Here is a 17,170-nt window from a genome sequence, read left to right as displayed (position 1 = left end):
GGCTGTGAGACTTGGTCTATTCGAGCAGCGGAACTGAGACGTCTTTAGGTGTTCGACAATCGTTGTCTCAGAACCATAGCTCGTGTGGGTTGGTGTCGGCGAATCCGTAACGAGGCAGTTGAAGAGCGTGTTTTCGGTTGTGTAACGGGTACTTCCATTGAAGAATGTGTCCAGCACCAGAAGCTGCGTTGGTTGGGACATGTGTTACGTATGACGAACCATCGTTTGCCGAAGAGAATGCTGTTTTCCATGCCCAATTAGGAGTGGCGTAAACAGAGAGGTGGCCAATCCTTGACTTGGCAGAGGAGTACGAAGGAGATCACGAAACGCTTGGGTGCTGTCGGTGCTACTCGCCTTCCAGGGTGGGGACCGCTTGATCCTCACTGTGCCTGGTTGGAGACACTACAAGATATAGCTGCCAACCGATGTCAGCGGCGTTCTTGTAGTCAGTTTCTATCTAGATCGCCTGAGTGAATGTCTGGAGGTGTAGGCACCTCGGAATGATTGTGGTAATCTAGCACTAAGTCCCTTCCCCGTCCACCTTTACTCTTTTCTTTACAATAAGGCAGTGTAGCATCGGTGTTGAACACTGATGTCATGCTGCCGACGATGATGACAACACGTACAGGATTAAATTCCTTCTCGAAAATGTTTGGTACCCTCATTCGTTACACGTTCCAGCGCTTTTGTCATCGAATAATTGTGCGATAAAGCATGGGGTACTCGCACATCCGTGCAAGTTGAATCACACATGCCCTGTGTGTGTGTGTGTGCGCGCGCGTAAATGAAAATACCGATTGGTCAGCAAAAAAAAGCTCAGGCAAGTGCAAAAGCGCAAGTTAGGTCCGATCACAAGAATGTACACTCTGTCAAATCATATAATGGATGAAGACAGACAGGCAAGAAGACAGGAGGACGATTAAGAATCCACGAACTGGTAAAAAATAACCAATAAGGAAGGCATCCCATCAAATAATTAAGTAGTTACAATGGGGACTACGAAACAGACAAACAAACGTTTGGACAGCGTGAGAGAAAAAAATTAGAACACTCATGTCCCAGGATTTGCAGTGATGACACACAGCCATTAACGATTTGGGAAGATCAGATAACGAGGGGGGGCAGGGAAACAAACCAACGTGAGTGATTCCTATAGGTCACGGGGTGGGAGTGAGTGAAAGTCACCAGGTTTTAGAACGGTGTGGCAGTGAGAAGTTTCATCCAGTTGTATACCAACAGCGTTATTCGATCTTGGTTTGAATGAACCAGCTCTGAAAACAGGTGAGAAACAGTGGGTTATGAAAACCAGAAGCACGTCTGTGTGTTGGAGATCGCTTGGCAACGCAATTTGACAATCAATCGCGTGCTTCATAGAGTAGCGGCAAAAGACATGCGGTTAAAAAAACACTCAATCGATACAAAACATGCACACCTTCCATTGGCAACTCAAAAAAGCCGATGACGTACAGTGATTGGTTGAAGTTAAAGTTTCACTCACCGTCAGGGCTTCTTGATAAAGACGGGGTCGGGAGTAACATTTATTTAACTTACTACTCTGTATTTGACAGTAGTGAAAAATGACCTCATAATTTTGACTGACTAACTGTGGGAAACCGACTATTGCGGTTTGTCTTTCCACCCGCTACTAATCAGCCTACTCCGATGGCACAGTCAGCGTACAATTTATCCGAATTTATCCGCATCGAATACGGTGTCAATATTCTAAAGCTTTCACAATTTTTTTGAAAATGTAATTCGATCGTTGCCAAGCTTCAGTTTGTGACCTACCTCGGCTCGGACTATGTCAGAACAAAACGCAACTGGACAGTGTGTTACAAACCAACGTAGCAGGTGTCCTGGATAACCATTCCCGAGGATTTTTCAATTGATTGAATTTAGGCCACTTGCAACGTTATTTGAGTCAACCATCACGTCTTCAGATTGGCGTGTTCTTGAGGTCAACCGTTAGTTAGATACGACACGTGAGTAAAAATTGACCGCAGTAAAACAAAAATTAGAGGAATGGATGGCGGGCATAAACGGCTTTGTAACTGGCCCGTATTCGTGAAAAGGGACGCCGACGGCATCCGAAACATCGGATTCTAACATCCGCTAGACTGATCTCCAACTTTGCTTGATTCTGTGCTTCGCAGAAGAATCATCAGCATCAACGGGTTGGTGCAGAGTAAAAAAAACTATAAAACGCGTTTCACATGAAGAGAATCGGTCAAACGTTCGTGTAACCGTCAAGCGAGTTTATTCAGGGGTGAATCAACTGAGGAAATTGAACCGAACAGTTGGTAGCCAGGTTTGATGACGCAAAACTTACGCGTGATTTGTCATCTTCGTACTGTAGCACTCGCTTGGTTTGTTCCGCGTTGAAACGCAAAATGGAACACAACACTTTGGCAAGAGTCTACATGGAAACAAGAATGAGTATTGGTCAGTAAATCATTCACAAGAAACTAACTACGACAAGTGCACGCAGTGTTAGATAGATGTACTTGAAGAGGTAGGACTGGGTTCGAACCCCGGACCATTAGAGCAATAGCTTAGACAGCAGTAAGCACGGTTTTCCGATTCGAGATGTTTTTTGAACTTGAAAAATCACCCACACGAAGGAGACGCGGAAAAAAGTATTGGGCAGGTGTTTGTGGTGGCAGGATTTTGTAGAATACACACAACATGATTCTCGTTTAAACAATCGTCTTTTTGTCCTGTCGCAAACGTTTTTAATTACGAGGTAGCAACCTCGAAAAGATCCTAGTTTCCGAAGAGCTATTTTCATTCGCCGGATAGGGACAGGCTCTTAACCACCGAGATTTTTCGAGCCCCCAAACACACAAAGTTATGAGATCCACGCATAGTCAAATCTCCATACATATGATTGAGTCTCACCATTCTCATACTTTCTCTGAAGCTCTTCGTACCGAGAATACTAGGCAACCAAAACTCACTTACTAAGTCCATACAAATTGTGTCGCTAGCACCCACACAAAACGGTTTTGCTATTTCCCTGACAGAGTGCACTATTATTATTACTAATCATTGTTCTCATTACTAATTACCACTATTAGAAATTATTACTACTGGTATTTTACCCTTATTCTACCTAGGCAAGCAAGCGAAGCACAGCATATATATCGTCGGTTGGATTCGGTTCACTCCTATTGGCTCATTACGTGAACCAATCATACATGGGTAGTTCGGCCACATGACCTTTCCACCGGGATTTTGATTGGCTGGTGAGCATTGAGGCAAACCAGTGTGTGAAAGAGAACAACAGAAGCTGAAATGAGAAACGGCGTGATCTCAAATCTCCATAGGCTGCAGGAAAGCCCTCATTTGAATAAACAGTACAGAAAACTTCACATGAAAGTTACACGAAAACAGATAGGCCCATGGGGTTAGGCATTTCATACACAATTCTTTAGAAACCAAATAAATATAGTAACAAAAAGAAATGAGCGACTGGATGAAAGTAGGTTGAGATCCGACATGGGAGAGATCGCTTACCGCTGTTTCACGACCAGTCATGTATTCGAATAGCACGTTTCTCAAATACTACAAGGAAACGAATATAAACAGTGTTGTCTGAAGGCCATCCAGATAGACTGAATTCACACAGGTAGATAGTTCCAAACACTTACCTCATATTCAACCAGTTCGTGTATGCCTCCCACTGAAGGACTAAGGACAGGACTGTAGGGAGGGATGGTCAGTGAGCCGTGTTCCAAGGAACCGTTGCATGAGGAACACCGAGCACGGAGAGCTTCAAAGTCGGCAGCCAACTGATGCAGTTGATTCTAACGAGAGACGGAGAGAACAGATATCAAAGGAGAACCAAAAGAATTTATGCGGAATTTCGCCACTGCCCACAACTGTCGTGCCCAACGCATGGGAATAGTCGGGTCGTTGCTGAACACAAGCCACTCAAACAGGGGGTCCCTGCTAGCGAGGTCCTGATTTGCGAACCCCCCAGAAGTGATCCTGTTTGCCTGCCAGCCGATGACAAAAGAACACCGTTCTTAACCTGCATTTTCTGGAAAAAGCCCGATTCAGAGCTGCCTAACTCGTGCAATTCCGATACTTAACCAGATTTGTCCGGCTCAGTCCTTCTGAAAAAGAAGCTTGAGAAAACTAAGGAACGAAGAGGTTGCAGGGGAAACCAGATAGATCTTGCGGTACGGAGTGGACATTCCTATGTGTTGATTCTCTCGAAAGCCTTTCTGCATTTGGTACTTTTACCGGGGAGTGTTGGCAAACGCACCCATATTTGGGCAAATATACGATATGTGCTTTAAGGCAATAGAGACGCAGTCCAACCACACTTCACGAAGTTAGCGAGATACACCCAGTTGCAAACAAATTTGGCTTTGCGAGGGACTCACCTGGAACCCAGATGAATCTCTCGTTTATGATGATTCAAGTAGAACATGAAATTGACGGAAGCTCGGGGACTGCGCCTACCTGATTAGCCTCAAGAAGGGAGAAACCGGTCGTGGGCTGTCGAAGGATTGTTAGTAACCTTATGAGTAGTGTATCACGTCTATACATGTATCGCAATATCTCGAATATCGTAGCGACTGAAACATGAAGTGACCTGGTTCAGTACATTCAGTTGCCTGGAAACATCACAAACGAGAGATTTAGCTCGGTTCCAGGTGAGTCTATCGCAAAACCAAATTTGTTTGCAAATGAGTGTATTTCGCTAACTTCGTGCAATTTGGTTTCAAATAGAACACAAGGTTGACGGAAACTCGGGGACTGCGCGCCTACCTAATGAGCCCGAAGAAGGATAAAAACCAGTCGTAGGCTGTCGAGGAATGTAGTGTAGTGTCGAGTAGTGTATTACGTCTGCCCGTCGCCCTGTCAGAAACGAACACAGTGAAAAGTATTCAACTTACTTGAAGGTCCGCGTTGTGTAGTTGCAGTGCCTCATAGTCCTGCGCCGAAACCGTGTGGACAAAATGACCCGTGCGAACAGCGGGATGTCTACAATAGGATTGAAACGACAGACAAAATAGATCGGTGTTCGACGAACGCTGGTTCAAGCTACCAGAAATGTGTGTGTGTGTGTGAGTGGTTCGAACCCGACCCCGGGCATCTCGACTGCTCCTGTCTAGGCTTGGCCCTCGTGCTTCCTTCGGGTGACCGCTAGACACCGATAGGGTGTCTGTTACAGCTAAATTATCGTTATTACTACCATATAATAACAAAAATTATTAGTATCAATGTATCTACAACGTAAAGAACTAAACAGAACAGACTGTAGAGGAAACTCCAAGGAAACTGAGGGTGGCTACACGGTCAATTTTTTGTCGAAGCTGTTACCTAGCAGTCCGATACTTTAGTCGGTCCGTTCAACACCCAATTGCAGAAAAATGAACCGGTTTCCTGGTCCTCCCACCTGTCTTTATAAACTCGCTCGTTCGTTGTGCGCCTCCTCAATCCAGCAGGAAGTTGGTGACCTTCCAATGTGTTCTACCGTTTCTGAAAGGAAACCGTCGACTGTGGGGCACAACGCGCCAACAAAATCGAGACAGTACAAAGTGCACAGTGAATGAGGCTTCAGTACCCAAAGAACTTACACCGAATCAATCGAATCCGCTCGCATGATCTCACTACGCAGCTGCTCGACCCAATCAGATGGTTTGGCCAGCTGTACGGGGTCCAACGGATCGTACTCAGCGGACGAGGACCAGGGTTCGGTTCCACGGGTGGAAATCGATTGGAGCTACAAGGTGACAGTGAGATGAGTTGAGTGGTAAGGAAGGAATACGAGGAACAGGGAGGATTAGTGATACAAACCCAACTTACACCATTGGTTCTCGAGGTCTGAGACGGGGAACCGGTTCTTTGGTAGGAGGGATCGTGCACAGTCGATTGGTCCAACTGCGACAGCTGGGTTTGCAGCTCTGCAACCTGGGTTCGAAGATGTTCCAATTCATCACTCTGCTCGGCAGGCTGCGGTGCAGGAATCTCCAAAGAGCGCATTTTACTTTCTTGCTCCAAGGTCTGCCAAAAAAATCAAACACAATGTTTCTGAGTAGAATTTTGTAAAAAAGGATCTAGATTTCACGTTGCTGGTCTGATGCATCCACAAGTAGTATGTACCCTATAAATCTCTGTGGGAGATTCGAAAACGCAGCTATGCGCGGTTCGTGTTTAAGCACCGTACCCGGTGCCATGAGGGGCTGAGTGCCACTGCAGTTATGACAACATTGGGGGTGAGATGACCCAAGTGGTTAGGGCGCGAATTTACTGACCGGAAGGTCCGTGGTTTGAACCCGACCTCTGCCTCTCGACTTCCCCGTCTACGCTTGAACAACTTTGCAGTATCCCAGCCTTCGTGCAACCTTCGGGTGGCATGGCAGTTGCGCACCGAAAGCGTGCTACAACTGAACGACATTTTTTATGACAACATATGTTCCAGTGCTGCCAAGCTCGATTGGGGATGTCTCCCTCACTCGAAAAAAGACTCACCACAAATTCCGCTTGTAATTTATCCAAGTTGGTCTGGAGGGAGTGGTTTTGGTTGACCAGTTCGCTTAGACGAAGATGCATCGCATCCATCTCGGACTGATGCGACTGACGTAGCTGGGCTTCCGTTGTTCGGGCCAGATCTGTGTTGGATAGGAAAGCAGAGGGGAAGAAAACGAGAAAAGCTGACGAAAGCCCTCATGGATGCCACTTAAGCAGTTAAATTGAAACCGCAAAGCAGCCTGACCTGAAAATTCTAGATCACCGAGCTACACGAAGGCCTGACGAGCCTTTTGCAAGATCGGTCAACGAGTACGATGAAGAATTTCAATTTAGACTAGGATTGAGTATCAAGATGGCAGAGCTACTCATCCTTTAGGCTGCAAACGATCGATCAACACTGGCAGGGAGTGGACTAAGGCCATAGCGCCAAGAAGCTAAGGAATTCACACTAACCGGAACATACTCTGTCATCAGCGAGATGGGCCAAGTGGTTAGAGCGCGAATTTACTGACCGGAAGGTCCGTGGTTCGAGACCGACCTCTGCCTCTCGACTTCCCCTGTCAAGGCTACAGCAACCTGGCAGTATCCCAGCTCTCGTGCGACCTTCGGGTGGCATGGCAGCTAGGCACCGAAAGGGTGCTACAGCTGAACGATTTTTTTTACTCTGTCATCAGCCTAACCAGTACAGATGCGTGGAAAAGCGTTTGGCCATGAACGGCAGAATGAAAACTCACCCAACGTTTTATGAAATTCGGCACGTAACTCTTCCTCACGTGCACGCAACTGCTGACTCAAGTCGCACTGCATTTCCTGAATATGTGCAGCATGCTCGGCCTTCAGCAATTCGGTCGCATGCTGCCAGTCCTCTTGGAAGTCGGCCAAAGGGTTGTTGTGTGCGGTCCTAGAGAGGTCCGGAAGAAAGTCGAGAAGGGACATTGCAGAAAGTAATTGATCGTGATAAGCTGTACGCATGAAGAACAATGTCCAGGAAACTATAAGCACAGAGAGAACTCTGAGAATAGGAATCAGTCGGTTGGGCGGTCACAACAGACTACTTGGGTGATTTGTGAGTAGTGTAGACACAATCGCAAAAGCGCGACGTCGTGGGTTCACCATGCATTGCATTGTTGTTGGGACTTGCTGAACGGTCTCGCAACTCTGTATCGGTCCCTGGGTTTCCTGCTCCATCCACCATGGTATATCAAAAGGTACAGTATCTCTAGACAGCCCTTTATGAAGACAAGGGAAAATTATTACTATTATTATTATTTATAGGGTAGTCACAGGGTGTTCCACAAGGTCATACCAGAATCTCCGTGGGGAGACGGGAAGCGTTGAGTTAAAAATGCTCGATCCTGATTGGCTGGCACTCTGACCAATCCGAGCTTGTCTTTGTTTGGTCCGCATCCTGCACGTGACACATCCGTCCAAATGATGCGATGTTCGGTTATTAGGGACGGCTGGCCTGAAGACAATTGTTTTGCTAACCAAGTTGACCAACTTTGGCTGAATGACAGAAATGGCTTAGCAACCGAGGTTGGTAACCGTTAAATCGCCAACTGATCCGGAACGACATTATTCATGTGTTAAATTTTTCCGGTTTTCAGTGACCATACAACAAAAAAGCGAAACCAGATTGGTCTAAACAAAAGCATAGCACGGCCTGCAGAAAATCCTCAATAAAAAATACTTCATAAGTCACGTGATTTTTTCCGATTGGTAGGTTGCGCCATCTAGCCAATAGGCAGTGGGATGAAGCTTCAAAAGAGAGTAACGCTCTAAAACTTACGGTTTTGCAGAAGACATGACCAGTGATTGAGGTTCGACCGTAACTTCGTGTTCCACAGGGACGGCTTCCAGCTGATCCATCAACTGCGTGATACGATTACGTAGATTCTCACATTCATGGCGCTCAACAGCGAGCTGGGCCTCTAATTCCTTGAGCAGGGAGTTCATTTCATTCTCACGATTAACGAATGACACGTTGCTCTTTCTCAGAGTTTCGGATTCCTGTAACACTTGTTTCAGACGGGTCTTGAGCTCCTGAAAAGAGAAACACAGCACAGGCACGTCTCTTATTGTGGCCACAAACTCTTACAGCAAGAGAAGAATGGACTCATACAACTGAGAATTTGTGTTTTACCGAACTTTAGCCCTTGGTCATACTGGATAACCCATGATGAGGTCCAACTGAATAATCCAACGGATGGGTTTCGGTATCCAACACGGACAGTCTTCAGGCACCCTTAGGAATCTTACACAACCAGATGGACCCTACAAAAACTTGTTTCTGTCGGTTGAAACGAACCAACCGGTACAAGTGCCCAATCTCTGAGCTGGTCATATAATTTCGTTAGACAGACACACCAATGGCTGACACGTCTGCTTGTTCATGCTGTAGACTCCATGTGTACCGCTGGGGTCTTCACATACTCTGCATACTGTAGACTATGCGTCAAGGCGTCAACTAGGGAACACAGCTTCACCTTTCTCAAACACAGGGGTAAACAAGGTTTTCTGCGGAGTTTAAACCGTCCAGTCCCTGTTCATTCGGTTCAGGATAACAACCGTGGAAATGTGATGTTCAAGCACTTTTCCAAAACTCATACAGAACGTCTTGAAAGGACGACAGACGTGGATTCTTCGCCAAAAAACGTTCGCTCGAATAGATTATGGGAAAAAGGGCTAACCTTTTTGTCAAAAAAGTCGCCACCTAGACGTGGTGGTCCTCCAATGCCTCTGTGATCCGACAAGCTAGGTGGCTCAACGGGTTAAAGCACGAACTTACTGACCGGAAGGTTAGTGGCTTAAAACCCGATCTCTGCTCCTCGACTTCCCCTGTCTAGGCTTGAACAACTTTGCAGTATCCCAGCCTTCGTGCAACCTTCGGGTGGCATGGCAGCTGAGCACCGAAAGGGTGTTTAAAGCTGACGATCAGCAGAACGATCGGGGAGAAGGCTAAATATGTTCGCCATCCAGTGGAGAGGGAACGTCGTTCGAGGCATCGGACTAACCATATCAATCGTTCTGTCAAAATTTCAGTGCATTTCCATGCCTGAGACTGTGTTGATCGTTCTTTGTGGTTGGGAGAGCAAACTCGTTTTAACGATGGCTACAATGATGTACCCACACGATTGCGTGATCGGATATCGATCAATAAGCAAATATTAAGAGATACAAACCGGAAAAAACGGATTAGGGAGGGCTAATGTCAAACAGAACGTGGTCTGACCAACCGAAAAGAACTGACCTTCAGCTGCTGCTTGAGTTGACCTTCTTTGACGGATGCTGAAACTTCGAGAGATTGTTGAACTGCATGCTTCTCTTCTTCAGCAATTTTTCTTGTTTCGATCAGTTTCTCTTGAAGCTCGGCGCACTGTCCCGTCGTCTGATCCAACTGTTGCTGGAGGTTTGAGAACTGAGTCTTCCATGTGGATAGCTCTGTTGTAAGCTGGTCCATCTGGATCAAATTGGGGAAAGGAAATGAAGGAACTTCGTGGAGAGAGGAGGTGAACTGACACAAAAAGCCATCGAAGAGACAAAATAGAATGTCTCGTTTGAGCAATCGTCCTCCTGCCCTGGAACAATCATTCGGGTAAGTCCATACCGGGGGATGGGAGGCACTGGACTCGAGTTTCACTCTTATTGGAGCCCATCAGCAATGTACACCCTTCGTCGTGCTGGGGTTTGAACCCCTGGACATATGACACGCCAGACGAGCGTGTTACCACTACTCCACCAGCGCACGCTGGGCGCATCGGAATTAGGTTTCGACCTAGAATTTAAAGTGAGTTACGATTCACGTCAAAGCGATCATCAGGTATTCTCACGTGACAGAAATAGAAAGCGTAGAATTGGCGACTGGTTTTAGATGTGCTATATTTGAGGTTATCGGTGAAGAAGGGCCATCGACTAGTGGTGTGGATGTAGATTGCCCGAGTGAACTCAAATCGGACGGATGTGTCACGTGCAGGACACGGACCAAACGAAGGCGTGTTCTGATTGGCCAGAATGCCAACCAATCCGAGTCGAGCATCTTTGACTCGACGCTTCTCGCCTCCTCACGGATATCCTAGCACGACCTTGTGGAACACTCTGTGTCTAATGATAATAATCTTAATAATTTTATTTGTCTTCATGAAGGGATGTGCAGAGCTACCGTGCATTTTGATATGCAATAATGGGCGGAGCTTGTTAACTTGACGGGAGGTCAAACGCATGCACTGATTTGGAGAATCAGAACTTGTGATGAAATCGCATACCTACCAGGCTATGAAACCAATCAGATGATCCCATTTTGCCCGGCTTATCTCCCATTGGTTCTTGGCCCCCAACTGTCTAACAGCCAATCACAGTCTGCATGATTCCGGATCAGTCATAGCCGTTGCAGGCTGTTCCTCGACCAATCATAAAACATTTCTGATGCTCTACTCGCCAACGATAAGCAATCTAGACGAATGTCAACCTGTGATAAACAATATTGAGATTAGCGAATATACACTCATCTGCAAACTAATTTGGTTCTTTCGAGAGACTCACCTGGAACCCAGCTGAATCTCTCGTTTATGATGTTCTCAGGCGCCTACCTGATGAGCCCCAAGAAGGGCGAAACCGGTCGTGGGCAGTCGATGGATTTTCAGCAACCTTGTGAGTAGTACATCACAAATATTGAGGTTAATTTTTCTTTTCTGTGTGTTGTAGGTCACAACTTTTTCAGCCGAAAACTCACCCATTCGTTCCGCAAGGAACCCCCGGAAAGATAGGTGAGATACGCACTGCTAACTGCTCGAAAAGCGCACGATTTCTTTGGTTTCTCTTGACAGAAGACCCTTTGGACAGATCCGTACTGCTTTCCCTTAGTGAAGCTCACCAATTCGGCGTAATCACAGAGTACCCATGACTATATCTTGGGTTTGAAATCTGCTTGTCAAATTTCAGGTCTCGAATGGATGAGTACGCCAGCCCATTTATGCTGAAAAGCTAAGAAGCACTGTACAACTGTTTCATTCCCATTCGGAATCATCAGCACCTCACGGAACTCTCGTGGGGAGACTCGAACCCGCGACCTCCCGGCTAGTAGCTGAATACTTGGTCGCTCGGTCACAAGCAGCTGATCCGCAGTGCGATTGGCTATCCCTTTGACAGGGCAAGGCGCCAATAATCCTTCAATCACTACACGTGATCGCGAATTGACTGCCTCCTCGAGTGACGACTCATCTTGTTAAATTATCCTTTCTACGAGTTACTTATAGATTGAAGGTAGTGTGTGGAGACTGAGGTCTCGCGTTATGTAAGTGGAGCCTTCATGAGTCTCCGTTAGGGGGTTATCAAGCAATTGTGCCCGTTGGTATATCATATTGGGAGGAACAGCAAGTCAGTAACTAGCACAGAAGTGACAACAACACGCCAAGTATCCCCCCTTTCGATCGTTCATCTCCGCCCCCTACCTGTTGCATGACACTGTGCTTTTGAGTCTGCTCCATAGATTCGATTTGTATCTGCAATCGCTCATTACCCCGTGACCTTTGAATGAATTTCGGTGAACGTTTTGAGCGAACCTTTGGACCACTTGTGCGTACGGTAAGGGTGCACGTTCTGTTACAAACGACCGATCGGTTACCGAGAGCCGCAGGCACGAAACACCCTTGAGCTGTTTTTGTGTCTTGTTAGACTTGGTTCCGCCGTTTCTGGCTGCAAAAGTGCAGTTGTGTGTGTGCTGTGCGATTCCTTTATTACCGATTTTCGTATTGGTAAATTTAAGAATCGGCTTGCGTCGATACCAATGCCTTTCTGACTATTCACATGACATATTTTGCGCACACGTTTCGTGTCCGATCAAATCGATTCACCGTTGTTTCTGGATTTCTACGGCGTTTTTATGACATCCCAACGATTAGGTTTTCAAACTACTTACCAAGCCACGCACCTTCGGGTCTACTGAGATTTCTCGATTTCTATAGATCGCGGAAGGCTTCCGGAATCGTTGCCCTTACAAGAGGACTAAGGTGGAAAGTTTGAAGCCAGCGCGGTGGAACGATCAGAGATACGATTAGAGAGACACGGTTCAGTCACGCACTCAGTGGCGTGCATGCATCCAAGCGGTTGCACCTAACGCATAGTTGCCTCCCAATCTCCCCAAAGAAAAGTTCACTGACAACCCTGGATTTACGTACCGATTATGGTATAACGGTGATACTACTGATGAGGGAGACATGCGAGTAGTATGTTTTCTTCTTGTAGATTCCTTTTGCGTCTCTTGAAAAGGGAGATCTGTTGCGCAATTTCTGGAGTCGCATTTGATTGGATTTGAGCAATAGTACAGGAAGATGTGTTCGAGAAGAAGATGGATATTCAGTTTTTGTAAACAAGATGCATATGAGAATTTTGCTTTCCTGTCCAACAGTCTGTAATTGGTCAGTTGGCGTTTTCCAACAAATAATTCTGCAGCGAAGGCCTTCTTCCTTTCAATGGTATCTACCGCTTCCACTGCGTAGCAATCCGCTTCTATCGCCGAAGATGATAGGTGAACAGAACTGTGGTAGCTATAACGACAAGTTGGCGGTTTATACAGCCGCAGATGAAGACGGTCGTCGGAAACGTGATTTTTGACGTTTTATGACGTTTTAACGTTTTATTGGCTTAGCTCGGTACTTCCAGCTGTTTCGAAGAATGAAAATTGGCGCTATCCTTCAGGATGGAAACTTAGGCCCGTTCGGTCATTTTGCATTCTCGGGACTCACCTGTTTATTCCTAATAAAACGTGAAGGTGACTCATCAAGTGACTCACCGGTGACTCAGTAGTGACTTATAAGTGACCGATCAAGTGACTCATAAACCAGAAACACTCTTACCTCGGTTTGTTTTGAAGCCAATTCGGAAGTCAGGACATCTTGCTCCTTCCTGGACTCCGCCAGCTCGGATGTCATGAACAAGACAGCATCATTCTTCTCCGCGACCGCCTTCTGCAAATCGGCCAGTTCGGAGTGCGCTTGCGCGAGCTTTTCCAGCTCTGTTTGCAACTCCAATCCCCGTTGCTCAAGCATCACACACTTGTCGGCGAGTTGACGTTCCGAAGCACGCAACGTTTCCAACTCGATCGATTCCTCAAGACGAATGGACTGTAATTGGTTGGCCTTACTGGAGAGGTCAACTAGCCATTGGTCAGCTTGGGCGAATCGTTCGAGAAACGCGGAAACCAGACTCGGTTCGGTAAAGTCAAGAGTGTCCGATTCAACTACCAACTGATAGACTGATTCCAACTGAGTAGTCAGTGAGTAGTCAGGTCCATTCGAGTCGAACTTATCCCTATTACGTGTTAACCATTCACGAGCTCGGTCCGTTCGCGTACGAAGACAACGAGACTGCGAGGCGATTGTTTGTTTGATCATTTCCGTGTAAGTCCGTTCAACATCGAACAGTTGACGGTTCAGCGACTCAGTCCTGGCAGCTAAGTTGGACAACTAGAGAGAGAGAGAGAGAGAGAGAGAGAGAGAGAAAGGGCCCTGTTCTCAAAAAGCATAACTGAGAAGGGGAACTGGAATAGAACTGATCCTCCAATCGACCTCCATATAAGGACAACTTCCGCATAAGGATCTTCTTTGAAATTTTTTCAATTACCATTGGAGTAGATGAGGAGCTCGATACGGAGAGTGCTCAACTGTGAGGTAGACCGTGGGCATTCGCCATTCCAACAGCTGCGCACCAGCATACCAGAATGAAATGACGGGCCATCGCGCGATCTCTTCTTATTCGGTAGTACGAACACAGCTTGCGTTGGCCCGCGGTGGGCGTTCGAACCAAGGCTGATGGAGAAACAGTTTAGATTCACCCCGGATAACTTAAGACAACCCCGCGCCTATCTACGATAGTATTGTGATGTCTTTTTAAAAACCATGTTACCGCGAGTTTTGCGTGTGTAATCATAGCTGTGAGGAATTTCACCGAATAACGTAAGCTCCGGGTCGGAGCGAGATGGCCCCAGTGGTTAGAGCGTAAATTTACTGACCGGAAGGTCCGTGGTTCGAAACTGGCCACGGCATCTCGACTTCTCCTGTCTAGGCTTGGGTAACCCGGCAGTATCGCAGCTTTCGTGCTTCCTTCGGCTGACATGACAGCTAAGCACCGAAAGTGTGCTACAGCTGAACATTTTTTTCGAAGCGGTAAACGGGATCGGAACGACCTCTATAGACAACTCACGTGTGGGTGCAATCGTTTCAAAACTGACAACCGTTCATTAGTTGCTGGGTTGTTCTGGCCGTCAACCGAGAGCACACCACTAGAAAGTCACGGATACACTTGAAACTTGTTTGAATCACCTGCTGACATCAGACCGACGTGCAGAGACACAGCGAAATGTCTACTTTTGACCTCAGGCTGGCTACCGACGGGTAAAAAACTTGTAAAAACCAGAAACAAGTGGAGCATAATTTAGCGCAACGTGTCTGCCATCCGATATCTCTTAACCAACACTCGTTCAGCTGTAGCACCCTTTCGGTGCATAACTGCCACGCCACCCAAAGGAGGCACGAGGGCTGGGATACTGCCAGGTCGCCCAAGCCTAGACAGGGGAAGTCGAGATGCGGCAGAGGTCGGGTTCGAACCACGGACCTTCCAGTAAGTAACGTCGCGCTCTAACCACTTGGGCCACCTCGCCCCCAATGATACAATTACTCCTCATTGGTTTTATTTGTTCGAGTTGGTACTGAATTGTGGGACGCGCAGATGAGACTGCACCGACAGCTCAATTCGGACAACTCACGTGACATTATTGCTCCTGCGCGCGAGTTCATCAGGAGAGCTACTCAGGTCATACTGGAATGGTGGTCGCGCCTATGAAACTATTAAGCACCATGGACATAGAGGGACGGAGAGAATATATGAACGGGCGAGTACCGTATTCCAAAAAACCACAAACCGAGAAAAATACACCAAACTCACTTCAGTCTCCCTTTCTACCAGGGTGGATCTCGCGGTTGCCAGATCCTGAATGGAGGTGTCAAGCTGTTGTTGGATGGCGGCGATGCCTTCTTCACGGTCTTTCCTTACCGCTTCCAGAGATAGTTGGACCTCGGTGAGCTTGATCCTAAGTTCCTCTCTCTGTTCCTGTTCGGACAATAGTTCGTCCTGCAGCTTTTGAATTCTATCCATACACAATGAAGTGTTGTTCTCGGCGTTGTTGAGCAAACCGGTCGTCTGATGAAGATGTTCTTGAGCTGTGGATAGTCCGAGCGATAGACGTTGAACCTCTTCATCAGCCAAGTGTTTCTGCTCATCCAGACGAAGAACATACCGGTCGAAAGTCTGTTCCAATTCATCCAACTGCCGCTCAATTGGTTTATAGGCCACCGCATCCCATGACAACCACACAGGCTGACTGGTAAGTGACAGCCGGGCCAGAAGGTCTTCGAAACATTTTTCTACCGAAGTGACCCGCGTGGCGAACGAGAGATTGTCCGACAAAACCAGATCAATTGACGATGACAAAGCCTTGAGTCGTTCAAGGCGAGATCTGAGAACCGCGGTCGCATGAGCAGTGGCGTTTCCGTCTATTTGTTCGACTGTATCGTTGAACTGAGTTTGCAATGCGTCAAACTGGAATGAATGAATGAGTACCCAAGGTTAGGAAATTGTTTCGCCGAACGCACAAGGAACAATGCTTCTAGAACCAATATTCCAAAGCCAACTTTCTTGAACGGCAAGCAGAAAGCCAATGGCAACCAGCTTAGCTTCAAAGTGGCAGGTTAGTACGAACCACGCGGTGGAGATTCATTAATCAGGTACACCAGACTTTTCTCCCGTCATTCTGGTGGTCGATCACTGGAAAGACACACCAACACCCTTTTGGGCGGGGCAACAAGTGTGAAGGAACCGGACTTATCCCACAAACTCCTCCACTTTCTGGTTACCCAAATTGCTGGTTGGATTTTTAAGAGAGAGCCGCAACAGAGCTTCCCTAAGCTCATAAGCACGACTGACACAGTACTAGGCTCCGGTGATAAACCCCTCTTGACGTCGCATCAGCATCAACTTAAGGCAACCAGCTGTAGCACCCTGTGAGTGCCAACTGAAAGAAGCACCAGGGGCCAGCTTGCCCAAGCCTAGACAGGTGAAGTCGAGAGGCAGAGGTCAGGTTCGAACCACAAACCTTCCGGTCACTAGATCAGCGCCCTAACCACCGATCGAAGAGAGGTTTCGGGGCCATTTGAAGGTGTCCATTCGAAGAGAGCAGTACTAGTCATCATCATCAGGCGAGACAGCGTTGACATTGAGGTTCCACTGCCCTACCATTACAAAGTTTACCTAATTGCAGGCGTAATACACTACTTATAACGTTACTGATTACATTCAAGGCCTCAGAGTGAAAATAAGACAGAAACAGCGAGTGGCACGGAGACCTGCTGGTGGAAGGAAGATGACGGCAAAAGCGCCACTTGCAATGTCTTCAGCCAAGGTCTCTACGGGGGTCACGGGACCCCATTCTGGAAGCTGAACCACACCAAAAACACCAAAAAACCCTCCGACCAAGACATACATTGTCCACCTTGCGGTTTCCGTCATTCTGAAGGAGGTACGGAGAACAACGATGTTTCGGCATGCGTAGCACATGGCAGACCCGCTGCAGTTGATGTTGTCGGATTTTCCCACAACTGTTGCACAATCAAATGCCCGTTTTTCCATCGCCCAA

General features: G+C 47.1%; 1 protein-coding gene across 1 annotated transcript in view; it reads right to left on the bottom strand.

Annotated features, from left to right (window-relative positions):
* Positions 1-819: 819 nt before the first annotated feature.
* T265_08073 (hypothetical protein) overlaps positions 820-17,170 on the bottom strand; it is a gene marked incomplete at both ends in the record, with an annotated part of 41,343 nt that continues 24,992 nt past the window's right edge. The window contains 13 exons of the mRNA XM_009173768.1: positions 820-1,271; positions 2,330-2,416; positions 3,517-3,564; positions 3,651-3,806; positions 4,908-4,995; positions 5,592-5,737; positions 5,821-6,018; positions 6,487-6,626; positions 7,221-7,387; positions 8,276-8,529; positions 9,737-9,946; positions 13,338-13,946; positions 15,424-16,077. Of these exons, the coding sequence (XP_009172032.1) occupies positions 1,242-1,271; positions 2,330-2,416; positions 3,517-3,564; positions 3,651-3,806; positions 4,908-4,995; positions 5,592-5,737; positions 5,821-6,018; positions 6,487-6,626; positions 7,221-7,387; positions 8,276-8,529; positions 9,737-9,946; positions 13,338-13,946; positions 15,424-16,077 (2,787 nt within the window). The remainder of the gene's footprint in view (positions 1,272-2,329; positions 2,417-3,516; positions 3,565-3,650; positions 3,807-4,907; positions 4,996-5,591; positions 5,738-5,820; positions 6,019-6,486; positions 6,627-7,220; positions 7,388-8,275; positions 8,530-9,736; positions 9,947-13,337; positions 13,947-15,423; positions 16,078-17,170) is intronic.

The sequence above is a fragment of the Opisthorchis viverrini genome (genome assembly GCF_000715545.1).
Source record: "Opisthorchis viverrini unplaced genomic scaffold opera_v5_201, whole genome shotgun sequence".
Lineage (NCBI taxonomy): Eukaryota > Metazoa > Platyhelminthes > Trematoda > Opisthorchiida > Opisthorchiidae > Opisthorchis > Opisthorchis viverrini.
Note: the sequence above shows the minus strand (reverse complement) of the source record. Positions and strands in the feature narration are given on the sequence as shown.